Below are 26,866 nucleotides of genomic sequence, written 5' to 3'. Positions count from 1 at the left end.
GGGAGGGCTGTTCCACACAGATGGAACAGCGTGTATTGTTCCAAAGGCAAGGGAGAGCATGGAATATTCACGAAACTGAAGTACATTCATAATGGCTGAGGCATAGGGGCCAGGAAGGGGGCATTCAGGGAGAGTGACTAAAGATGAGGCTAGAAAAGTAATCAGGGGCCAGGCCGGAAAGGGCCTGATAAACCACGGTAGGAAGTTTGGATTTCATCCTAAGAGCAATAAGAATTACAGAAGAATTTTTTCTTATCTTATTATGAAAATTTCTACATTGATGAAAGTTAAAATGGTAGCTCTACTACTAACATTTTCCTGTGCGTGCTTTATCACATATCCAGTCATCTATCTAGTCTGCTATCTAAGAGAAGAGGTTTAAGTAGAGGAGTGCCATGGTATGTGGAGAAACAATTGAAGGAATAAAAGACTAGAGGCAAAGAGAAAAGCTAGGAGATGTTGTAATTGTCTAGGCAAGAGGTGATGGTGATTTGGACTGGTGAAGTGGTAGCAGGGATGAGTAGCAGTGGATACATTTGAGACATACTCAAAAAATAGAATTATCAAGTCTTGGTAGATGTTTGAATGTCAAGGGTGATAGAGAGGAAGGAGTAGAAGTTGTAATTAAGAGCACAGACTCAAGAGCCAGACTACCTGGAATTGAATCCTGACTCTACAATTTATCATCTTTCCCTTCTCTGGGCTCAGCTTTCTCTTCTGTGAAATGGAGATAATAACAGTCTTTATCTCATAGGGTTGTTATGAGGATTATATGAAAAAATATACATGTAGCTTAGAACAGAGCCTGGCACATAGTCAGTACTATATAAGTGGGTGCTTTTATTATAGGTAGTAATATTATTAAAGAAGTTACATTCTGGAATTGGAAAGATGTAGATTCGAATCCAGCTTTATTCCTTACTAGCTATGTAATATGAGATTGTTTGTTCATTTGAAACATGAAAGAAATAGTACCTCCTTCATATGAGGTTTTGATTATTAAGAGAAAATGAAATACATCTAAATTTTTAGAATACGCATAGATCTAAGATCATCTCTGTTGACCTTCAGCAAGAATTCTTTGATCATTATCATTTCCAGAGAGGCAGTTGAGTTGCGGGTAGAGTCAGTAAGAAACAATGAGGCTGCAGGGGATGAGGATGGGCAGCACACTGTGTTATTGTACTAAGATTCCAGGGCTAAGAACTCCTTTTTCCCCTAGGCTGCTGCCATCCAACACTTAGAATCTGCAGCCACCGAGTTGAACAAAATCCTGAAGGCCAAGTACCCCACAGAGATGATCATCGCAACCAGGTCAGTCTTCCTTTGGCTCTCATCCTTTGGGGCTGTTTCCAGGTCAGACATGGGGCTCATTTTGATAGCTGAGGGTGTTGAGGCCAAGGAAAATATATGTTTATGTTCCCAAATCAGATTTCTCCCAACTCAAACCCCCTGAATGGAAAGTTTAGGAAAGAAAGATGACATTGAGGTGAAGTCGTCTGCTGCTCCAAAAAGTCAAAATTGCAAGCCAGAGATTTGGGAAGAGAATTATAGTAGGGAAACACAACATTATGGACCATTTAGGAGCATAGCATAGCTCCCTATAGTATAGACACCTTGCTTTCCATCTTTGACATTAAGAAAGGTCTCTGCAATATCTGCCTATAGCTGCTTTCTCATAACCTGAGGAACACATTCCCCCTTCTAAATATGTGGGTCATTTCTTTCTCCTGGGACTTCTTAGGGGGCTCCTGCCCAGTCGACTACACTCTCCTTTGAGAAAAACTTCCCACAGGGAGAGTCCTCCCAATATAATTGTTTGTACTAAATTAGCTGGGCCCTTGAAACATAGCTGATTGAACCTAGGTGAAAACCTGACCCAAGTTGGACCAAGTGAATTCTCTTTTCTAGAAATTCAGAATTAGTACTAAGAAATGCTGGTCAAGCTCTATTAGGTTCTTGACTTGGGAAGTGGTGTGAAACTGAACTAAAGTGGGGATAGAAAATATTTCACCATATACACAGGAAAAAAAGCAGAGAGAAAAAGGCTGGGAGGAGAGGGTGAGAGAGAGAGGACAGATCAGGAAAGAGAGAGAGGAGGAGGATGGGGACTGATGACGTAAGAGAGAAGGGCTCTGGGCCTCATGGTTCATGTAACATTGTGCCATCTATTTTATCTTTCCAGATTCTTGTGCTCAGCTGTGGAAGATTTTGTGGTTGATATTGTAAAGGCCTGGGGTCAGATAAAACAGAACAACACTGCAATAGTGTCTGTGATTTTGAAAGTAAGTTTCCATTCCTTTTGTCTTATACTCTTTGTGGAGCAGCCAGGGGCCCCTTTTTAATAAAAAGCAAACATGCCTCTCACTGGGAATGGTAAAAGAAAGGAAAGGAGGGGCAGCTGTTAAGCCTCCCTGATGAGGAAGGTCTAACCTCATTGAACTTCCATCTTTTGCTAAATGAAGGATGGCACTCTACATGCATACACACATACCATGTACATGCCAAGCATCTGCCCACAACTAGACACAAGTGTACATCAAGCAGGTACGTGCATGGTTGTACACCAGAACATGCTTGCAAGTATGTACATACGAATACACACTACAAATACATTCACATTTACCTCTCTAACAAAAGTAGCCAACATTTATATAGCACTTACTCTGTGTCAAGGACTGTTCTGTTTTTAATGTATTAATGTATTTATTCCTCACAACTACCCTAGAATATGGAGGCACAAAGCGGTTAAGAAACTTGCCTCAGATTGCAAACTATTAAGTGATGGAGCTAAGAATCAAGGCCTTAAATCATGCAGCAGATGTAGGTCCCCAAACCTGTACACATACAAAGACACACACCAAGCACCCAAGCAGGGGCACATTCATATCCAGAGGAGCGTGCCCATGAAAATCCAGAAATATTTGTCTTTCCTCAAGTTTGCATGTTATACATTGTTTTATAGGCCCGTTTGACACAAGAAAGACTCAGCTATATACACTGATGCATGGGGCCACTCAGAAACAAATGATATGTGTTTGATCTCCTAACACCCTTTGGTTATCTCATCACATCTACCCACCTACTTCTTTTGCTAAGTACTTCATCTTCTCACATGTGGTTTTCTATGCTCAGCATTTATGGACAACTCTTACCCCTCCCTACCCTTCCCCATATCACCACCACTCCTCATTCTGTCCTCTCAAGCATGGGTCCCTCATAACAATGCCCTGTCTCCTTCCTTTCTATATAGAGTGACTTAATGTATGATAAGCTCAGTGTCCTGATCGATGTCCTGGCTGAGGAGGCAGCAGCTACTTCTGCTGAAAAAAGTGCTACAGAATATGCAGACAGCAGCAAGGCAGATAGGAAGCCCTTCGTTCCTCAAATAGACCACATAGCCAAGTGCAAGTTGGAGCTGGCTACAAAGGCCCAGAGTCTCCAGAAATCCTTGAAACTCATCATATTCCAAATTGAACAAGGTAAGGTGGCCAGCGTTGTAGTGACTGAGGTAGGGGAAAGAAAAAGTTCCAGAGGATGGTTTACTGGCCTCTCTGACTCCGGGTTTGCTCTCTGACTCTGCTACAAAAAGTCTAGATTCTGCATTCATATTGCATACAAAGTCAGTATTCAGACTACTGATTTGAAAAGCCCCAGTCCTGCTAAGCTGCCCCTTTGGCTCCTCCTACCTCCAAGACAGTCAACTCCTGCTACTCATTTTTGGAAACCAACACTCATCCTATACAATTATATTAATAGATGCTAAGTGACCTGGTTCAAAGCTCTATCAGCTTCCACCACCAGCCATAAAACTTTTTTCCTCCTTCTCCTGTTTCTTTCCAACCACTGAGCCTATGACTATTTTAGAAAGAAAATGGTGTTCAACTCTGCATGTGTTGCACAGGATTAATCAGGCACAAGGGCCCTGAGAGTGGTCCTGACAGTTCTAGCATTAATTACCATTGCTCAGAACTCACGACAGTCTGCAAACTTCCCAACTCAGAATGAAAACTCTTCAACTCCCTCAGTTTCTTCATTGAATGTTTTGCTGACCACTTCTTTCCCACAATACTTTGAGAAACAGATCAGAAGGTGGTGTAAGACTGAGTGTATTCTAACTGAACTATTGGAACTGAGCAGAAGTCCCATGCAGCAAGGAAGTCCCTTTGGCTGGCCCTTGACTTTTAGCCATGGTGCCTTGCCCTGCCTTGGTACCTTCACGTACAACCTCAGCCAAGTTTCCTAGAAAGAAAGAAAATCTCCCTTCTGCACAGTGGAAGGATTAAACAATCAATTTGCCTCTATTTCTATAATTAGTTTCCAAGCAGTGGGGATCAGATTAAACGGATGTAGCCGTAACTGTCACAACCAACCCTCAGTCTGCTCCATCAACACATATGTTAGATTTAGAGGTGTAGCTTGTGGCTATGAGATAGGAAAATACTTCCCTGGTAGGGGTAGAGATTGAACCTATGAGCTTTGACACAGGCTGAGACTGGGTATCTCAGCTATACAACATTTGGCTGGTGAAAGGAAAGAGACTTCCCAAATGTTCCAGGTGTGGAGTGAGACATTAGAGTGAAAGAGTGGCACAGTCCTAGAGGCTCAATTATAGACAAAAGCCACATAAGTAAATGAACTAATAGAATGGAGGTAGAAGAGCAGAGAGTTTCCCATGCTGATACCCCAATCCACAGCCACAAGCTTCTACTCACAACCACATGTACTGGGTGAGAGAAAAAAGAGTAACCAGTAAAACAAAGAAAGCTCAGGCATGAATATGAAAAAACAGCAACACTGTAAGCAAGCTGAGACTACAAACAGTATCATGGAGGAGACGTGATGGTCGAATGGGAGTCTCCATCATCTACCCATTAACTAAACAAAATAGATGCTCGATAAATGTTCAATAAGTGTAATTAATCTTTCCTTCCTTCCATCCTCCCTCCCTCCTTTCTTCCTCCCTCCCTTCCTCCTTTCTTTTTTGCTTTCCTTCCTCCCACTTTTCTCTATAGCTCTGGATGAGGAAAGCAGACAGACAATATCTGTTAAGAACTTTAGTTCAACTTTCTTCCTGGAAGATGACCCAGAAGATATTAACCAGACAAGCCCACGACGCCGTAAGGATCTTTCTGTCTTCTTCCCTTATTCTAGCCTTTGTCACTGTTGTTTAGCTCCCAAAGAATAAATATGTATTTTTTATGCATCCTCTTTTAGCCATAATCCTGCAGTAGATACCCCTCCGTCTTTCCCAGAAACTCACACTATAAGATCTCATGCCAATGTCCAGAGTAATGACCCCATTAGGAACATTGAAGAGGCTGGCCTGATGAAATACAAGATTTGAAGTTGTTTTCACTGCCAGCAAGCAAGCAAGCAGCCCAGCTTTATTCTTCTCTCAGTGGAAGTCCCTATCCATCCAAGAGGATCCCTCTTTGGAATTAGAACCCTTAATATTATCTAGGAGAAAGTCATTGAGCTTGACCCTGCCTCCACAGAGAAAATAGGGCGAAATACAAGTGAGGGGAAAGGGCTTTTTCGTTTGTATCCGTCACCCAAGTGATGTCTTTTGTGTCTAGGTTCTCGTCGTGGCACTTTGTCTTCTATATCTTCTCTCAAAGGTGAGGACCTAGACAACCTTAACTTGGATCACTTACATTTTACACCTGAATCTATGTAAGTATTTAACTCTATCACCTTTTAATGGCTTCTTTCTTTCTCTTGTTAAGAGCGCAATCTTAGGATATCCACAGTCAAATCCTTTCTCTTACTTACTAGCTGTGTCACCTACGCAAGTGACTAAACCAATGTGAGCCTCAGTTTTCTCATATGTAAAATGAAGACCATTGTAGAACTTGCATCATGGGTTTGCTGTATTTATTACATTTATATATGAAAAGTACTTGCACTGAGTAGTGCTTGGCACCCATAATTAAGTGTTATATGCATTTGCAGTTATTATTGTTATTATTATAAATAATTAATAAATGTTAGTTGTTGTTATTACAGAGGACTTGCTTTTTTTCACTGTTGCCCTTAACAGTGAATGGTTGAAGATACTAAAAACTAAATGGTCACTAGGGGACTAGGCAGCAAATCTAAGGACATCTGTCTCACCAGTTCTCCCTCTTTAGAATATCGGCAGCAGCCAAGTTCTGCCACACTCACTCATTCTGAGTTCCATTAAGAAGATCAGTTTGGACATTAGTTAGAGAAACTCCAATCTCTGGACTGTGGTTGAGGGAGGCAAATCTCATGTGAGAGATGTAGGGTCAGTATGGTAATGAATAAAAAAGTAATCTAAGATTAAACAGCTAAACTGTATCCATTTAATTTCTCAAAAGGACACAGCTAGAAATTATTTATGTTTTCTTAAATAATTTATTTAAGAAAACAATTTTTATTCCTGTCTCCAACCCGCATTCTTGCCCCCACACTTCACCATTGGCTCAAATTTATGTCTGAGCTCTCATGGATCTACCTAATGAATTTTGATCAATAGTGCACTGGCAAAGTGTTTAACAACCTCCTCTCTTGGGGGAGAAAGCCCTGATTCATTTATGGTGTAAACCCTTCCACCATGGCCTATTTAAGTTAGTGATATAATGCCATTGAATCTGGAGTTGGAAAGAGATATGCATAATCAGTTTACATGAGCTGGTGCCAACTGGCTATGGCACACCACTGGTTTTGATGCTGACACCCTAGATGGACACAGGAGACTTGACAAATAATTTGGCTTTTTTGTTATGTACATATCTACCCTCTTTTATCAGTCTTTCCTTCCAAATGTGTGGTCACTTTCCCCTTTGATGTCGGACATCACTGAGAGCAGTTGTGCAGACTTAACTGTCATGGCACGTTTGTGTCTAGTATATTCAAAAGTTCTTTATAGGAGTAAACAGTATTTCCCTTAATACTACATATGAAGAAAATATGGGCCACTCATATATAAGGCCTCCAAAGATGACTAAAATCATCAATGTTGCTTCTTTATTATGAGTTCCAGTCCCACTGAAGCTTCCCAACTGGCGAGGCACTCCCTCTTACAGCTAATAAGCTAGTTGTTCACACAAAAGGATATCTACATGTGCCTCTCAAAAATGTTATAGTTAGTGCCCAGTGTGGAGGGGGCCTTCCCTCACTGGTTTTCCATCATGCAGATTCATCTTCATGCCCAATGATAGCGGCACTTCTTTCCTGCACCAATGTCTGTCCTCTTCTTTGAATAATTTCAGACGCTTCAAAGAAAAATGTGTCATGAACAACTACTTCGGAATTGGACTGGATGCTAAAATTTCTCTGGACTTCAACACCAGAAGAGATGAACACCCAGGGCAATACAAGTAAGGAAAAGAAACTCCCTTCCCTACATGCAAACACACTATCACAATACACATACGTATTCCTACATTCTCTACCTCTCAGACAAGCAACAGAAAGAAAGGGACCCGCTGGAAGTAAAATGCATTGGCCCCAAGACTAGTCTAGCGGGACAGTGTGCGCCAAATTTTGGATGACTGCACTGGCATCCTAAACTTGAGCTGCCTTCAAATCCAGACCTGTGGATTTCTGTGTAAACACAGCTACCTGTGTTACTGTTACTGACAACAGATTATGTTGACTCAATTTAGCAAATCGCCCACCTTTGTTCTGTCTGTGAAAGTTTAACCAGGTTTCAGTAGTGGCTTCAGATCTGTTTTCACTTGACAAAGTTGCAAAGTATCAAACATCCCTCTATTTGTTTTTGGTGTTCCTAACCTGGTTCCCCTGAACCCGTTAATTTTACCCTATCCAGTGTTGGCCTGCATGGCACCTTCTCGCACTTTCATACTTCAGACAAGGCCTAAGTCAGTCTCAGAGTTCTTGTGGTACATTGAAGCTATAAGTAAAAAGTGTGACACCCCACCCCACAACACCCCACCCTTGCCACCACCACTAGAACCTCTTTCTCAAAGCAGGTCTGGGCTGAGAAACAGGAATTTTGTCAGATATGTGATTTGCAAATATTTTCTCCCAGTCTCTTGCTGGTCTTTTCATTTTCTTAGTGGTATCTTTGAAGTACAAAAGTATTGAATTCTAAGGCGGTCCAATTGATCAGTTTTTTTCTTTATGGACCATGCTTTTGGTGCCATCTGTAAGAAATCTTTGCCTAATCTGAGATCTTAAAAATTTGCTCCTAAGTTTTCTTCTAAAGTTTGTATTGTTTTAGCTCTTATTAATACATTTAAGTGTATGATCTACTTTGAGTTAATTTTTACGTATAGTGTGAGGGTCTAAGGTAAGAGTCTAAGTTTATCTTTTTGCCTGTGGATATCTAATTATCTCACCACCATTTTTATTTATTTATTTGTTTATTTTTTTTATTTTTTTGGAGACGGAGTCTTGTTCTGTCGCCTAGGCTGGAGTGCAGTGGCATGATCTCGGCTCACTGCAACCTCTGCCTCCTGGGTTCAAGTAATTCTCCTGCCTCAGCCTCCCAAGTAGCTGGGACTACAGGTGCATGACACCATGCCTGACTAATTTTTTGTAATTTAGTAGAGACGGAGTTTCACTATTTTGCCCAGGCTGGTCTCAAATTCCTGAGGTCAGGCAATCCGCCCGCCTCAGCTTCCCAAAGTGATAGGATTATAGGCATGAGCCACCACGCCCGGATCTAGAACCATTTTTTAAAACAGCTATCCTTTCCCCAGTGAATCGTGTTGGCACCTTTGTTCAAAAATCAATTGACCACAAATGCAAGGGTTTATTTCTGGACTCTCACTTCTGTTCTATTTATTTATGTGTCTATCCTATGCAAGTACCACACTATCTTGATAACTGTAGCTTTACAGTAATTTTTGAAATTGGGAGATGAAAGTCCCCCACTTGATTCTTTTTTTCAGAATTGGTTTGTTCTAGGTATTGTACATTTTCATATACCTAAACTCCTATTTTTGTAGATGAGAACACAAAACTGCCCAGAGAATGAATGGTTTAAACAGTGTCTCAATAATTTTGTGCTAGCCTTCCGACATTTCAAAACTCATTCCATGTGATGATGGCTCATTTCTGTGGCTCTACTTTACAAGCTCCAAGTAAACTATATCCAGCCTTTCTAGTGATCGTAAGTGCCCCACCTATTTCTATCAGAGATTCCACAGTCAACAAGACGCTGTCCTCCCCACCTCCACCTCAGGTCACCTGATATCCTTTCCTGTCTCCTATTTTTCTCCACTGGCTCCTTCTCTAAAATCTCCCTACAAGCTTAGATCTGTTCCATGGCATTGAATTAAGCATTTAGTATATGGATCTGGTGTTTGGAAAAGTACTTCACTTTGCCAGAAAAGTTGCTGCTTCAAAAAAAATTGCACTCTAAGAGTCACGTGTTTCAAATGAGATTGATTCCAAGCAGCTGAAATCTCCTGGAGTAGCACAACTAGGGTAGCTGGTGTGTACCAGCCAGCTACGCTCATAGCTTTTTATGAGCATTGATGTCTGAATATAGCCTGTTTCTTCCAAGTCTGGACCAATATTGGTAGCAAGCAGAAATGGAAAATTTATCTATTGATAGGATACTGAGGCTTCAAAGGGGCCCAGGAACCCATTTCTTCAAGTGTTTGCATGGGATATCAGTTACATTAACCGCTGTCCAGTTGCCATTTAGCATGACTCTTCTCTGTAAGAAGGCATTTGAGAAATAAGATGGTTTTCCTTCCTGTCTTTCTCCACCATTTATCTATATATCATTCACCCTCTGCTTTCTTAATGCTTACCTCCCTGTAGTAGCCGCCTTAAGAACAAGATGTGGTATGGCCTTCTGGGAACCAAAGAACTTTTGCAGCGCTCTTACAGGAAACTGGAAGAACGAGTGCATTTGGAGGTTAGTGGAAAAGCGGGTAGTCTTTCCTGGGTATGGAGAAAGGAAATCTCACGGCCTTGGGAATACCCTACATGCTGATTCTTCCTGAGCTTTAACTCTGTGATCCTCACAGCTCATGGGAGGAAGGCATGAAGATAGATTTCCATGTAATGGAAGAGAAGACAGAGCCCTTTCCCGATCTCTGTAAATGTTCCTTCATGTTGCTATCTAAAGATCCAGCTAATGAGAGCTACTCTTTTCTTTCAGTGTGATGGAGAAACCATCTCCTTGCCAAACCTGCAAGGCATTGTAGTGCTCAACATTACCAGCTATGCTGGAGGTATCAACTTCTGGGGAAGCAACACAGCAACCACGGTTAGTATGGAACAAGGAATGGGGAGGAAGAAAGGCATGATCCCACTAAGGTCTCTCTGAAGGAAGCATTGTGCTAACTGAAGTGAAAAATAGACAATGGGAGAAGAGGAGGTGGGCCGAGAACCTTTATTAGCAGCAGCTGTATGATCAGTTTTTCAGGCGATTACCATCCGAAAGCAGAAAATTCAACCAAAGACCTCAGGATAAGGTCAACTCTTAGGTGTTGCCTGGGCTTTGGATTTTCCATTCCTCGGGTCTGACAGATCCTTTAAAGGCTATCTAGACCATGCTTTTTTTTTTTTTTTTGAAACGGAGTCTCGCTCTGTCATCCAGGCTGGAGTGGCAAGATCTCAGCTCACTGCAACCTCCGCCTCCCAGGTTCAAGTGATTCTCCTGCCTCAGCCTCCCGAGTAGCTGGGATTACAGGCGCCAGCCACCATGCCCGGCTAATTTTTGTATTTTTAGTAGAGACAGGGTTTCGCCATGTTGACCAGGCTTGTCGACCTTGAACTTTTGGCCTCAGGTGATCCACCCGCCTTGGCCTCCCAAAGTGCTGGGATTACAGGTGTGAGCCACTGCGCCCGGCCAAGGCCATGCTCTTTTCTCCAAGGAATTCTGTCAATAAAATCTCCTGGGATGCTGACCATGACCCCTTTACTCTGAGTTTACCCAAGAAGGTCATAAGGCCAATAAGACTGGCCTCAGGTATTTATGATGCTGGATTGGACAAGGAGGGAACTGGCTAAGAGTTCAGTACCCTTTTCCCAGATTGGCTTCCTGACCTCATCTTTTTCCCTTTTAATAATGAAGTGTTTCCACTCTTCATGAGCTAGAAAAATTCTCACCAGGAGCCTTTAAACATGCCTTCTTGTTATAGACAGGGTGTGATTTCTCAAGGGTGGGAGATGTGACACAGTTCTTCCTCCTCAGGAATATGAGGCTCCTGCAATTGATGATGGGAAACTGGAGGTGGTGGCAATCTTTGGTTCTGTGCAGATGGCAATGTCCCGTATCATCAACCTGCATCATCATCGCATTGCCCAGGTAGGCAGGGGCTGGGTGGGCACTGGGAAGGGGCTGAGGTTTTTGACTGCTACCCAGGATGTGGGATAGTCCCAGGAATTAACTGGGTAGAAGAATGCCAGGGTGGAGTGAGCAGGTTATCTGGTGGGCAGTAAAGTGCTGACTGAGGTTGGAGGCAGAGGTGGCAGAAGCCAATGGAGCAAAAAGCCCATAGGAAACAGGCATTTCTTCCTGGGATGATCTGATTCACATCCTTTCCAGTCCTGCTTCAGATACACATTCAAGGCCATAACTATGAGATTATCAGATAGAGTTATAGCAGTTGCCCCATTTTTCTCTCCCATTCTTCCTCATTTTCTCTGGCAGTGCCATGAGGTGATGATAACCATTGATGGTGAAGAAGGTATCCCAGTGCAGGTGGATGGGGAGGCCTGGATTCAGAGACCAGGCCTTATCAAAATTAGATACAAGAACGCTGCCCAGATGCTGACAAGAGATCGGGTAAGGGGGAAAAGCTTGTCTTGGGCTCCTATACTGCCTCATCCATAGTCACTTGAGTACTGAATATTTCCACTCAAGCAGAATTCCTCAAAAGGAGGTCTGTGTATCCCTGGCATCAGAGTCACTTGAGATGCTGGTTATAAATGCATTCTTGGGCCCCCACACCAGACCCACTGAACCACATAGGGTTGCATAGTTCCCAGGAACCCAAATTTGCAAACAAGCTCCTCAAGACTCTCTGATATATACTGACATTTGCAAACACTGTCCAAGAGAGTGAGACAAGGAGCTTCCTCCCCTGGTTTTCGACAAGGTTATCCTCCTCTTTCCACTGCAAAGAGAGCTAAAAGCGTCAGATGATTATGGAAAAATCTTCTCCTTCAGCAACAGATTCTGCATTGAATATGGTCTTTGGGTGTCTCTAAGGTTCCTTAAAATGCTGCATTAATAAATGTCATCCACTTCAGCTAAAGCTTCTAAAGCTTATAAAGGAGCTATTATTGATCACATATTCAATGCTTGGAGGTTATCTTGCACTCTAACCTGTGAAAAGTCCATGGAAACAGCAATAGAGAAAGGAAGAGAAGTCCAGTTTATAAACTGCCTATTCTGTGCTAGGCATTTTACATTTCTCTCATGTAGGTTCTCTCCACAATCTTATGAGGTGGATACACTTATTCCCATTTTACAAATGAGGACCAGAGAGGTTAAATAATTTGCTAATGGTCACACAACTAGTAAATGACAGAAACACGATTCAAAATTAAATTAGATATGTTTGGCTCTAAACTGCATCACCACATATTGCCTACATTTGGCAAAGAAGGGAGCATGAAAGGTGCTCCACTGTCTTGTCAGTCATGATGCCTTCATATGGGAGCTTCTAGGAACCAGACATGTGTATGATCCAAGCCTGGTGTCCCAAAACCCAGCATACTCAGAACAACAAAAACTAAAGGGCATAGTCGAGAAGAGATTGAATAAAATGATGGATACTTGTATAGGTATATAGATGGGTATGACAGGGGGAATAGACAGGGGGCCCTCCTTCCCCTTTACCCACTGTACCCACATACCCATTGCCCACAAACGTCAGGCTCACAGACAGATCTGTCATGTGCTCTAGTAGCTACAGCAATCATTAGGATATGCCACTGTATTCATCTCCAGGACTTTGAGAACTCAATGAAAATGTGGGAATACAAGCATACTGAAATTCAAGCTGCCCCTCAACCCCAGCTGGACTCCCAGGACTCTCAAGAGAGCCTCTCTGACGAGGAGTATGCCCAGATGCAGCACTTAGCTCGGCTTGCAGAAAACCTCATCAGCAAGTAAGTGTACTGGCCTAGATACAGGGCTGATAATCCTAAGAAGGCATAGGGAGAAGAAGCCAATTTGTGTCTATTGGCTACTAGGGAGCCTGGCCTCAGAGAGGAATTTAGCTTAGAGCTCTAAAAATTGAGTGGGACCCTCACAATCCAGGCAGGAAATATTCTCTGTGCTCAGCAATAAGCCAGGTTAGACATCTCTCATTAGACCCAGGGATGAATTTGGATCTCTTGATGCTAATCCAAACCCAACAGAACTAAGACTGTTTACCCTTGCCCTTAAATATCAGGAGGGCCTTGGAGTTCCTAGAGTCAGCTGCCCTCCTCTGTTCTAGCCTTCTACCCTCCCCAAATTCCCAATATCTAAATTCAGGTGAGACAAGGATGGGTAAAGGTAAATACCTAGAGAAGAGTAGAAACATTTGCTAGCATAGGTGGCTACCTAGAGAAGAGCAGAAATAACAGGAGGGAGTCATGAGTCCAAGTCAGGTACCCAGGGCTTTCACTTCTACCCTTACCCAAACCCTCACCAGTGCCCCAGGCCAGAAGTCCTTCAGAAATCCCAACTCATCTATCTGTCCTTGCTTTATTACAGACTTAATGACCTGAGCAAGATCCACCAGCATGTGTCTGTCCTCATGGGTTCTGTGAATGCCAGCGCTAACATCCTGAATGATATATTTTACGGCCAAGACAGTGGCAATGAGATGGGTGCAGCTTCCTGTATTCCCATTGAAGTAAGTGCAAAGGAGTGAATTAAGGAAAGGAGGCAAACCAGATAGGAAAGAGGATGAAAGGGAAAGAAGTGGAGCCGGAGACTGGACGGAGAAACTGGGCAAATATGGCAGGAAACTGATGGAGAGAGTGGACGGGAAGGCAGGCATTCCTTGACTTGTTACAGGTCCAAGGTGGTTGCTGGGGGAAAATCACAGCAGATTTCATCAGCCTGAGAGCTAGCCCTCTTCCCTGATAGCCATCCATCCCACCAGCTTCAAGGGAGAAATGGACAATAAACGAAGAGAAACTTGTACTTGGCCCTTCCTTATCCCAAGTAGATCTCTGTATAACCTGATAAGGGGACACCTGTCATTGGAACTAGAACTTCCGGGTGCCTCGGTTTTCCTCTTGAGGGAAAGGTCCATATCAGGCAGGACACTTAATGTTAAATGTGTCACCCCATGGCTTTGTCCACTGCCAGAATTGTTAACTGATGCTTTTAAAAAGTAACTTTAGTGCTAGGCGAAAGATATAATTGTGTCAGGGCCTGATTACAGTTGGAGGAGGCCTACAACTCAAGGCCTGGAGTTGCAAGAAGAGAGATGTTAGGCCCTAATTTCACCTGCCCTGGAATGATGGTTTTGGCCTAGGACAACAAGTAGCCTTAAATTTACCCTCTGGTTTGCATATTTCCTATTTTCCTATACCCACTGCAATCAATCAATGATGCCAAAGCCAAGCCATGCTCTGCCACTTCACATAGTACTACACAACTACTGTACCAGCAGTTGTCAGCTGGCACTCGTTCTGATAGTACAGCTCATGCTGTGCTAGTTGTACTATATTTTGAATATTGCTTTTTCACCTATAGCCACATCCTACTAGCCTGCTTCTACCTTCCCACGGAGAAGAGAGCTGCATGCTTACTAACCAACAACTCCCCGTCTTTGTCTTTTTCTCTCCTTTTCCGTTCTTTTCCTCTCAGACTCTAAGCAGAAATGATGCCGTAGATGTTACATTTAGTCTTAAAGGGCTCTACGATGACACCACAGCTTTCCTGGATGAAAAGCTGGTGAGTGCAGGGGGTTGGAGCCTGGGAGGGCAAAGTATTCTATCTGAACATGGTCATGGTCTTGTGCTTGGTCCAAGGGCACTGGAGACCCGTGGGAGCATTTTGGCCAGGTGCTTGCCTGGAAGTCCCTACTGTGTCACCTAGGACTGTTGTTGGTTGTATGACTTCATGGGTTATGCTAATCCACAGGGACTACCATACTCTTGAGAGAAAGTCTCAACCTCTCCTTCGGTAAATGTCTTGTGGGTTCAGACCAGGCCAATAAAAAGTAGAGTGTTACCGTACTTGATACAGCTCCAGTAGAAAAAGGTGAGCTATTTTGAGCTGCTTTGTACCTCCCAAGTTTCTACATGCCTCTTTCACCCTATGAGAAGGTGGTGTGGAATAGTGGGAAAATTGGGAGATTCCTGGGTTCAAATCTCAAATCTGCCACTTACTAGCTATTTATATATTCGTTTCCTAAGGCTGCCATAACAAAGTATCAAGAACTAGGTGTCCTCAAACAACAGAAATGTATTGTCTCTCAATTCTGGAAGCTAGAAGTCCAAATCAAGGTGTCAGCAGGGCCATCCTCTCTCTAAAACCTGTAAGGGGTCCTTCTTTGCCTCTTTCTAGCTTCCAGTGGTTTTCTGGCAAGCTTTGGTGTTCTTTGGATTGTAGATGCATCACTTCAATCCTCTATCTTCACATGATGTTCTCTCTGTGTTTCTCTGTCTTCACAAGGCCATCTTCTTATAAGGACACCAGTCACATTGGATTGGGGCCTACCCTATCCAATATGACCTCAACAACTAATTGCATCTGCAATGACCCTATTTCCGAATAAGGTCACATTCTGATGTACTGGGGATTAGGTCTTCAACGTGTCATTCCTGGGGGGACACAATTCAACCCATAACACTAGCTGTGTGACTTCACCTCTCTGGGTCTTAGTTTCCATATCTACAAGATAGGAATTATAATCCCTACCTCTCCAGGGTGTTGTATATTAAGTACCTGTCAGTGCCTAGCCTATACTAGCAGCTTCATAGATAGTGCATTTTGTGAGTTCTAGGGAGAACAGACTGAGGCTCCATTTTTGGGCTAGAAGGCTAGTTGCATGTTTCTCAGAATGCAAAACCCATAGGCATACTTGGTGAGTGTGCTCTGATGAGGTGACTAATTATGATCATCCACTTTAGGGTTGGCTGGTAAGGCCCTGAGGCAGGTGCTGTGCTTGCCTCTCATCTAATTAAGGTTTATTTGAAGAGGGGCTTCAGAGTTGATATTGCAGAAGTGCATCTATTTCCTCTTTTCATTTGCTCATCTAATTGGCACACTGCACAGGAGGCAGAGTGGCTAAGGCAATCAGGTCAGACTGTCCCAACATCTGAGCCCCAAGCTAGTCTTTGAGCCTCAGACAACATCAACAGAAGTACCTTCTATATATAGGCAGAGCTCAATAGCCTTGCCCATTTGGGCAGCAGGAAATAGGTGCGTTTGGTCTCTTGTCGCCACTTTCCCGAGGCTCATGACCTGAAAATTGGTTCACACCAACCAACAACCCAACTTGAGCCCATACCACACTTGAGAAGTCTCCCACCTCATAGGGCCCAGTGAGGACTTAAACACACATACACATCCACACATCCAAATGTGGCCAAGAAGCAGGCAGCAGCTAAGAATGACCATGTATCTCCAGAAAGGCTGTCCTAGAGGTGAGATGGAGATACAGCTTGTTTCATTTGGGTGTTATTCCTCCCCTTGAAGAAGGAGGGCAGTAAGGAGCTCAGAGTTAGTAAAGGGAAGTAAATTGATGACGAAGTGAATCCCTCCCAGTTACTCCCACTTCCCTTACTTGGCACACACATGTCCCGTGCATCTAGGGCAGTTTGTATTGTCTTAAGTTACTAGTTGAAAAGCAAAAAACATTATTTGTCGGCGCTGACTTGCTCCTCCCTCAGTATCCCATAGTGACTGACCATAAGTTCCTACCCTGTACTCCTCTCATTCACATGCCACCCATCTGTGACAGCCAGCAAGGCTCAACCTATGGCTGGAGCAGCAAGTGGCCTGTGCACAGCAAGAAGCCACATAAGTGCTAGATTGAAAGTAAAGTGCATGCCAGGGAGTAGAGGTGAGGCCAGGTTAGGTGTGTAGGGGCAACCCACCCCTACAAGGTGGGCTGTAAGCATGTGAGGGCTGAAGATATCTTTGCCCATCTGTTCTCCCAGCTCACTACTTACTGGAATGTGAACCATCTCACCTGTGTTGATGTTCTAGAACTTGATTCTTCTGAGTCGAAGATGGTCCCAAAAGAATCCATTTTAAGTCTTCCATGGACTATACAAAGTTCATCTTGTGGGCGCTGGGGGTTACTAGGGAGCACTTAAATTTGCTTCCTGAACCTGTGGGACAAGCCATCTAGAACTCATTTCTTAATTAGTTATAGTGATAGCTGGGGGCTAAAGCATGGCCTGGGGAGACAGACCCTCTTTTCCAGGAGGAGAAAGTTGAGCCAGCCTCTCTCTAGCTCTCTCCTTGCTTCACAAAACAACCTTTAAATTACAGTAAGCATGTAATAAAGATTCCCTCAGCATCTGGCCTACCCACATGTCTTTGATAAGACAGTGTTGTATAGAGGGTAGGCTATATAGTTAAACAGACCTGGGTTCTGTCTAGCTGTGTGATCTTGAGCACTAAACTTCTTGGAGTCTGTTTTCTCACCCATGGAATGAAAACAATAGTACCTTGTAAGGTATTGTAAGGTTACCGGGAAGGTGGGACAAAATTATGTATGTACAGTGCTTGGCATACAGTATGTGCTCAAAGCTAGGTAGCTTTTACTTAGGGGAACACTGAGATGTCTCCAGGGACTGGAGGTCACAGTAGGACCCTTGTCCTTAACCCTAAGCTGTAGGGGTGAAGCTCAGTGTTAATTGATACTAATCAAAAGACCTCTCTGCTTGCAAAACTGTAAGCATGCCCAGCCCCAAGGAGAGCCCCACCATTTGGTTGTTTTCTGGATATTCCTTTTGAGAAAGAAAACAGCTGGCTATGGGCCAAAGGGATACAAGTTGGCACCTTGTGGTCTCTTGGTCACTAGCAGGGACTGGGAGTGGGGGAGAGTGTAAGAGTCTACAAAAGTGCTAGGCATTGGACACTTACTCTTTTTTCCTGTCTGTACCAGCTGAGAAGTGCTGAGGATGAGACTGCACTACAAAGCGCCCTGGATGCCATGAATAAGGAGTTCAAAAAGCTATCTGAGATTGACTGGATGAATCCAATCTTTGTTCCAGAGGTGCGTAATCTTGGGAATTGGGAAATAAAGGGAAAGAGGGATTCTTCCTTAGTGCCTTCCCTTCCAGTGTGGGCCAGGACATGGTGACTGTAGTACAGGGGGTCCAGTGCTGGCTTTCAACTGAAGGTTACTGGAGCTTCCTCCCTCCCCACCTCCCCCCAGTCTCTTCATCATAAATAGATAGGGTAAGGCAGAAAACATGTAGAAAAATTAGGCAACTGTGGAAAAATAACCAGAAAGAAGGCTCATTCTGTAACAAGAGATGATCAAGAAAGAATAAGCAAGATAGGTTTTTTTTGTGTGTTGTTTTCCTGGCTGCAAATTCCCCCTCCCTGCTCAGCACCTGCTGCCAGGACTGAACTTCATCTGGTTCATACCAGTATGGCCATGCCAGTTTACAGCCAATACCTGTTCTAAATGGTTGGTGCCCAGGCCATACTGGTGGTTAAATCTTCCAAATATTACCTCTCCCTGCTGCTTTCCGTCCCTCCCACTCTGGGTTTTCTGACAACGAAGTTAATCTCAAAATTGTGTTTTACTGAGACCAGTAGTAAAACAAGCATACTTTAGCAGGCCTAAGTTGGAATTACAGAGCCTGCATGATCTGCACAGCAGAGAGCCCAAGTTCATAATTAAGAGTTATGTTTAGAGAACCCTCTTTGCATTCCAGACAGGGAAGCAGCTGGCCTGGCAGGCAAGGGTCTTCCCTATAAGAAGGTATTTGGCCAAGGCGCAAGTAAGGGCTCACCAAACTATATGTCTGAAGGAAGAGGTGTTTTTTCCTAATTCATGCAGAGATTCCATGTGAGCTAGCAGTGGCGCTAGCAATCTCATCCTTCTAATCCCTAGCCACATGTGCTCAGGTGAAATATTTAACCTCTCCAAGCTTCTGCTTCCTCATCTCTGATACAGGGATGTTAATAACCACTTTGCAAGGTTGCTTTGAGAGTTGTATGAGAGCATTTATTAATGCTAGCAAAGCACCTGGCATCAAGTAGCCTCTTGGTAAGGATCAATTGCTTTCCTAGGGCATGCGACCAGTGATGGGGGTGTTTCTCATACCTGGATAGAGAGCAGATCTCCCTGTTCTCTGTAGCCATTCTTGTTTACCACTTTTCCAGGACTCCAGCAATTATCTTTGAATATTAGGCAACTAACATTTTGACCTTCCTCTTGTGGTTTCTCAGGAAAAATCTTCGGACACTGACAGTAGAAGCCTCAGGCTGAAAATTAAGTTCCCCAAATTGGGAAAGAAAAAGCTAGAAGAGGAACGCAAGCCTAAATCAGGCCAGAGTGTCCAGAGTTTTATTGGTAAGTCTCCCCCACAGGCAGAGGGGTCATGAAGACTTCCCCCAACAGCCTGGCTACCTCCCAGGGACCTAAAGCCCCCATTAGAAATGTTTGTGGGAATGGTGATGATGAAGGGGGAGGCCATCTGGGAGTCAGCAGTAAGTGATACCAAGCCATATCTTGGACAAGGTGAGAGAAAGTGATATGGACACCGGTAAGGGGAGAACCTGTGTGGTCTCCATAACATATACAGAAAACAAAAATGCAAACAGGTGGTGATTTTTCTGCCTGATTCACTCCTAAGGGTCGGGAACAGGTTCTGTGGCCTATCTAAACACTTTTGTTCCTGTTATAGTAAGTGGTAGAAAAGCAACATATCTGTATATTTTATTGTTTGAATTTTGGTTCCATTTCTTCTTTCTTCAGAATTGGCCTTAAGCACTATTGACATATCAGTAGGATTCAAAAGAAGGTTCTCTTAGAGTTTTCAGTTGTGCCAATTCTGATGTCCATGGTGGCCCCTCCTAAATTTTGGTCCTAGACAACCTGGAAGCTTGAGAGATGCAGTAATAGTGGACATGGAAAAAAAAAGGAACAGGTTAACACCTGTAATCCCAACACTTTGGAAGGCCGAGGCAGGCAGACTGTTTGAGCCCAGGAGTTCAAGACCAGCCTGGGCAACACGGTGGGACCCTGTCTCTACAAAAAATAAAAAATTAATAGGGCATGATGGTGTGCGTTTGTAGTCCTAGCTACTTGGGAGGCTGAGGTGGGAGGATTGCTTGAGCCTGGGAGGCTGAGGCTGCAGAGAGCTGTCATCATGCCACTGCTCTTCAGCTTGGGCAATAGAGTGAGACCTCATCTCGAAAGAAGGAGGAAGGAGGGAAGGAGGGAGGCAGGGAGGGGGAAGGAAGGAAGGAAGGAGGGAGAAAAAAAGAGGAAGAATAAAGAAAGGACGGAAGGAGAAAGAAAGGGAGCGAAATGAAAGAAAGAAGGAAAGAAAGAAAAAAAGAAAAAAAAGAAAGGGACAGAGGGTAGCAGTTTGTTTTCAAGGAACTAAGAGTTTGCACGAATGCCAAGAGAGAATCTCTTGGATCGAGCTGTATTTTCTCAGGTATGGTCGAACTGGTTTGATTCCTTAAGAGTCTGTCAATTGGGAGACAATGGTGTTTGCGAATATTTCTAAAGACTCTGACAGAGTCAATATCAGTTCCATAAATTATCAGGTTCTGAAAATTCATCCCATGTGTCTTTAGCTCACTTGGTTTCAGCTGGTTTTCACTGATGATTCAGAGATGGTTAGTACAATAGGAACAAACCAGTCTATCTTCTAACAGACTTTTTGCTCTCTTTTGGGTCCACATACTTGGGCATCTGGCATTGTGCTAACCTCATTATTTCTATACCATTTTTTTTCCTCTGAAGGCAATTTATGGCACCGCAGACATTGTGAAGATGAAGCAGAGGGTGATGATCCTCTAACACCATCGAGATCTCAGCTGTAGCCCTTGAAAGCTGGAAGAACTCACATTGAGAATTCTACTAAAAAAAACTCTCAAAACCTCAATACAGGCTAGACTAAATCATTTCAGAACAAACATGAGCACCACCAAGAAAGACCCTCCAATTCTTTTCACTAATGCATTTTCCTGGACTTAATCTGGTCTCCTTAGATGTTTACATTTCCTCACTGGCCAAAGGTTCTTGTTCCGAGTTGTCTTGTTCAGTTCTCCTTCTCTTTGTGCATCTTGAGTAACTACAGTATTTATTGGGATAAGCTCTTTATGAATGGCCTGGGATCTATAAAGGATTCAAGGGAGTTCACCTCTTCAGGGAGCTTTGGAATGGTTTTCTCTGACCAGCAGAGAAACTATCAATGCTAAGGAATGAATGAAAGGCACACAGACTCCCAGGGAGATGAAGAGAAGGGGGCAGGCAGGACAGCCAGACTTGGTTGTGTGTCTCTCCGAATTCCTGCCAACTGCAACTTGCACCTTCAGGAGATCTCTTCTAGTTGGCTCATTAAAATGAGAACTAGATCCTGGGGGCTTGTCCACTTTCCTGTTAAGATGACCATGTGAAATCTCTTTTTGTAGATATGGTAACCTCTCTCTCTCTCTCTCTCTCTCTCTCTCTCTCTCTCTCTGCAAACCCTTTGCGTTTTTCTATGTGTGCTTGTATGTCTGCATATGTCCAGGTGGTGCTCTGGTGGGCTCATTGGTTGGAACTCACCCCTCATGGCAACCATACAGGCTCCCCTCCTGCTGCCTTGATCCTAGCCTGCATGCCTCCACGGAGTGTTTGCCTGCATTCTTGCTGGATTTTTTAACTAAATGTTTTGCCGCTGTGCTGCAGTATAGATTATGTATAGAGACATAAAGATGTATATATATATACATACGCATATATATTTTTAAGAGCTGAAAATACAACTCGACCTCTAAGTGACCCTATAATTTATTGTGCTAATCCAGGAATCCCTTCCCACTCCCCCTTACTCTACATAACAATAACACATACACCTCTACCAACTGCCCTATTTCTTGGTGGAGCTTCTAAATCTTTTGGTGCATTTTCAGCGTCTTAGAGGTGGCTGGGATCTATGGCCCAGCTGATTCTGACGCCCCCTTAAAATTCTGAGCCAGGCCATGGAAAGGGGAACAAAAACACCAATGCCCTAAAGAAGGGGTTTAAGCTGGCATGCTGCCTTTTTTTGCTCTATTTGTCCTAGACTCTTCATCAGCAACTGTGCCCTTCCCAATAAAAAGACTATATGGAGCAACCAGGCCTTGAGCTCTGTGACTTAGATGCCTGAACTAGGGACTGCCTGACAATTAAGTCACAGCCTAGGCCCTTCCCCACAAGCTCCATCTTGGCCTGATCTTCTGGACAGGCTGTTGGGTCAGTCCTCAAGTCACCTTCAAATCTCCCATCTTGCCCTTTTCCCTTGAGTACAGAGGGGCATTGAAGTGATCAGAAAAAACATGGGCCTGGAGAAATGAAGGCTAGAAGCCTGTGCTTTCCTGTGGTTCTTCTTGCAAATTTCTCATGAAAACAAACTATTCCTAAATCGCTCCAAATCCTAATTCACATTTTTCAAAAATGCCTTTTCCCAGTCAGGCAAATCTAATCAAACCCCAATGCCCAGAGAGGTTCTCTCTGGTCAGCCTTGCATCTTCACCCCACCCTTGACTCATACCTTTAGTTAACTGTCCCTTCCCACTTATCAAGAGAAAACTGGCCTCTCCCTACTTCTCAGACAAACTTAGCGTGCTCAATTACCTGATTCAGTCCAACGGCTGGTTCATTGAGGTGCACAATTCAGATTCCAAGCACTGGTTCTCAACTCTGGAACTCCACCAGCCTAACCCACTTAAACCAGCCACCTGTGCTCCACCTCCGCAGGGGTGAGGAGAAAAATATTAACGAGGGGATAGTCCCCAAATGTCTGATTGCTGTGCCAAACTTAAGTCCTAGCTCTACAACTAGAGAAGAAAGTCAATGGAAAAAGATGACAGAAAACATTTAAAACTTATTTAAGCATCAGAATGTGTTAGCTTATTGTACATATTTGAGTAGTGAGTGTGCTGTTGTTGTGTCTTTGACTTTCTCTGTTATTAGTCTTTCTTCCCAGGAGGAGGTATTAGATGAAATCAGCAAGCTCACTATTGCAGCCTGACTTGGCTCCTCTATGGCTGCATGCGTTGACACCTGCACACACACTCACAGAGTGGGAACCAAGTTGCATTTTCTTCAGAAGAGCTTTTTCCGAAGGGGAAAATGCCCAAATGAGCAAATTTAGGACTACAGAAGGAAGTCCTGGGAGAAGGTAGCTTTATCTTGGCAGTGACTAAGCAGGGCTATGTCTTGTAATTATTTTTATCACTGATGATAGTAAACTGTAATAAGACTCCATCTCTTGTGCTTACTTTGCTGCAATAATTAGGTCTTTGTGCACAGTGATGCTGCTGTTGCTCTGTTGTGCCATGTGGATTCCCTTTCACCTACCCTGTCCTCCCACTCTGAGTCAGAATGATATTGACTGAAACCACTAGTATTTGGGGCTAGAGTCAGCTCATGGAGCACAGTTGATAGATGACAAGGCCCAGGAGCAGGTGTGGCTTGCTCAATCCCTCAGTTACCTCCTAAATTGCTAAGTTACCAGTAGTTTCCCAAAAAGGAAGATAGCTTGCCAAGCACCTGTTCTTGCATATGCTCACTTGGAAACAAAGCAAGAAGTGATGCCTCAAGGGAGTTGTCTTAGCTCTGGGAGTGTGAGCTCCTTTAAGGACTTTGTTAACCACTTGCAGTAATTAATACAATTGCTTGGGTGGTGGGACCAAACACCAAATATCCATCTCAATTATGTTCAGACATCATTAAGACCCAAAGCTCTAGGGTTTGGTTGTATCTTTGGTAGCACTTTCTGACGAATTGGTTGGGTAGGCAATTCCTGGCCAGAAGAATAGTGGAGAAGAAAAAGCCAATACATTTGAACTGCCACCAACTGCTTCTGGTGTCAATACTATAGGAGGTAAACAGTTATGGGTCCCCTTCTCCAGAAAGGCCCTGTGCTGTGTCCATAAGAGCAGGTTAAGAATAAGAAAGAGATTTTTTTACCTTAATAAAACTGGGCCAGAAGAAACAGTCAGGGTCAACGTCATCTTCCCTCAGGACACAAATGGAAGAATTTTTCTTTCACGAGAGGTGGAAAATAATACCAAAGCAACCAAACCCATTAGAGCACCATTCCATCCTATATGAGACCTTGCTTGGCTATATGGTTTGTGGAATTGCATTTGTCTATTTGTCAGTGAATCTGTAATCCATTGTTGTTTTCTGCTCTGTGTTTTTTATTTCCTCAGAGGCCCCTGCAAATAAGCAGCAGGGCCAGGGGCTGGTTGGGGGAGGAAGCTGGGGTATTTACATGGTAACAGGAAAAAGCAGAAAAAAAAGGTCCACAAAGTGTGCCTATTCCTCTCCCCCCGCCAAATGGAACACCAATCCTCAATGTTAATAAAGTATTGCTTCTTTAAATATTTTAATAAATGGATAAACATAATCAATACCATGCCTCATCATTTACCTCAGCATAAACGGAGTTGAATGGTGGTGGAAATGGGGGGCAGGTGGGCTTGGGTGGCCATCCAAGCTCTAAACAAGCCACATGCAGGTCACGATGGCAGGTGAGGGAGGACAGCAGCAGCGCAAACCAAGAATCTCCATCAGGGATGATCATGATACTAAAGGGGTTGCCAAGAAGAACTCTAAAACCTAGCTGCGACTCTGGATGATCCTGTGGGGAAATACATGCCACTGTAATTGTTCCAGGAGCTAATTCTCTGCAGGATACAAATCTCAGTGGAATGCATTAGTTACTGGGGAGGCAAAGTGGGATAGAGTGTAGTCCAGACTGTTAAATAAATGCATAAGGCACCTTGAAATCTGACAATACAATCTATTCCCCCCAGTGCATACATCATACACTCCTCTCCTCTCCAGAGGGGTTTGAGGTGGGAAGGCATATTCTGTTCAAATGCAAAATCAGTTCGGCTGAGCATTCAATACAGTTTAATTTCTGTCACACTAATAGTGACCCCAGGGGAGCCAGTTCTTAGTCGTGTTTAATAGGTAGGGAACTGAGGCTATACTAGGCCAGGATTCCACAAAATGCTACACCAGAGTGAGAACTTGAGTCTTCTAAATCCTTGATTTTCCAAACTGAAAAGTGTCTTATTTAGAGACAAAACATTTGTGACCTTCGGGACCACATTTCAGTCTACCCCCAAAACTACATTCTTAGGCTTTATGAGAGGAAACAGCCCTGTTGTTGAGGCGCTACCACCAGGGTGGGCCCTGTAATCCATATTAAGAAGTCTCTACTGCACCCTGTAGGCTAGTGAAGCACCATCAGAATTGAATTTTAAGTCTATTTTTCAAATGATCATACAATTGCCCTTTACTTTTGGTGTAGAGTTCCATGAATTTTAACACATGTAGACATTCATGTAACCACCACCACTATCAGGATACAGAACAGTTTCCACTGCCCCAGAAATCTCCTTTATTTCTTTATAATCACACCTTAACCCTATTTCTAACCACTGATCTATTTTACATCACTATGGTTTTGGGTTTTCAAGAATGTCATAGAATATGTAACTTTTTGGGACAGACTTCTTTAATTCAGCAAAATGCCTTTCATATTCTTTCAAGATGTCAAGTGAATCAACAGTTTGTTCCTTTTAATTGCTGAATAGAATTCAATTACATGGATCCACCAGTTTATCCATTCATCCACTGGAGGTCCTTTGGGTGGTTTCCAGTTTCTTTGACCCATGGATTAAAGGTATGTTATTTCCAAGTGTTTGAAGATTTTACTATTGTTTATCTGTTATTCATTTCTAGTTTAATTCCACTGTGGCCAAAGAACACACTCTGTGATTTCTATTGTTTTTAATTGGTTAAAACTTGTTTTATGGCCTAGGATATGGTCTATCTTGGAGAATGTCCCATGTGCACTTGAGAAGAATGTGTATTCTGCCGTTTGTTTGGTGAAGTGTTCTATAAACATCAGTTGGATTCAGTTGGCTAATGGTGTTCATTTCTTCAATATCTTTTCTGATTTTCTGTCTGCTAGCTTCCATCAATTACTGAAACTATAATTATGGATTTGTTCATTTCTTGTTTCAATTCTATCAATTTTTGCTTCTAGTATTTTGAAACTGTTATTAGGACACATTTAGGATTGCTGCCTTCTTGGTGAATTGACACTATCAATATATAACATCACTATTCCTAACACTTTGCAGTGAAGTCAATTTTGTCTGATGTTAATATAGCCACTCCAGCCTTCTTTTGGTTTTCAAATGGCATTTGTTTTCAGCCTTTTACTTTTAACCAACCTATATCATCATATTTGACGTGAGTTTTTGTAGGCAGCATGTGGTCATGCTTTTTTAATCCATCCAGACAATATGTCTTTTCATTTGTATGTTTAGACCATTTAATGTAATTACTGATAAGACTGGATTGGGGTTTGCCATTTTAAAATTTTCTGTTTGGTCTCTGGTATTTTTTTTCCTTCTCTGTTTCCCTTTTCCCGCTTTTTTTTTTTAAGATTATTTGAACTTTTGGTATTCCATTTTAATTTATCTATTTTGGCTCTGACATCTCTCTGTGTAATTTTTTTAGTAGTTGCTCCAGGGATAACAAAATATATACTTTTCACAGTCTACTTAGAATCAACATTTTACCACTTCAATTGCAATGTAAAAACCCTACCAGCATATTGAGCCCTTTGTTCTCTCCACTTTATGCTATTACTGTCTTATGTATCACATTCACATACATCGAAAATCCCATCAAAATGTAATTTTTGCTTTCAATCAACAAATATGTTTGACAAAACTTAAGAAAAGAGTAGTTTATTATATTTA

At 43.0% G+C, this 26,866-nt stretch overlaps 1 protein-coding gene across 1 annotated transcript in view; it reads left to right on the top strand.

The window, feature by feature from the left end:
* Nucleotides 1–24,493, top strand: part of DGKK (diacylglycerol kinase kappa) — a 105,496-nt gene extending 81,003 nt beyond the window's left edge. Inside the window, exons 13-28 of the mRNA XM_019018929.3 lie at nt 1,223–1,314; nt 2,186–2,285; nt 3,254–3,482; nt 5,016–5,120; nt 5,580–5,676; nt 7,239–7,346; nt 9,766–9,862; nt 10,109–10,216; nt 11,147–11,260; nt 11,606–11,740; nt 12,911–13,071; nt 13,664–13,805; nt 14,771–14,857; nt 18,027–18,137; nt 19,325–19,448; nt 20,853–24,493. Of these exons, the coding sequence (XP_018874474.3) occupies nt 1,223–1,314; nt 2,186–2,285; nt 3,254–3,482; nt 5,016–5,120; nt 5,580–5,676; nt 7,239–7,346; nt 9,766–9,862; nt 10,109–10,216; nt 11,147–11,260; nt 11,606–11,740; nt 12,911–13,071; nt 13,664–13,805; nt 14,771–14,857; nt 18,027–18,137; nt 19,325–19,448; nt 20,853–20,932 (1,890 nt within the window). The 3' untranslated portion in view covers nt 20,933–24,493. The remainder of the gene's footprint in view (nt 1–1,222; nt 1,315–2,185; nt 2,286–3,253; nt 3,483–5,015; nt 5,121–5,579; nt 5,677–7,238; nt 7,347–9,765; nt 9,863–10,108; nt 10,217–11,146; nt 11,261–11,605; nt 11,741–12,910; nt 13,072–13,663; nt 13,806–14,770; nt 14,858–18,026; nt 18,138–19,324; nt 19,449–20,852) is intronic.
* Nucleotides 24,494–26,866: the final 2,373 nt, after the last annotated feature.

Source organism: Gorilla gorilla, chromosome X, assembly GCF_029281585.2.
Source record: "Gorilla gorilla gorilla isolate KB3781 chromosome X, NHGRI_mGorGor1-v2.1_pri, whole genome shotgun sequence".
Taxonomy (NCBI): domain Eukaryota; kingdom Metazoa; phylum Chordata; class Mammalia; order Primates; family Hominidae; genus Gorilla; species Gorilla gorilla.
This window is presented reverse-complemented; position numbering and strand designations above follow the sequence as displayed.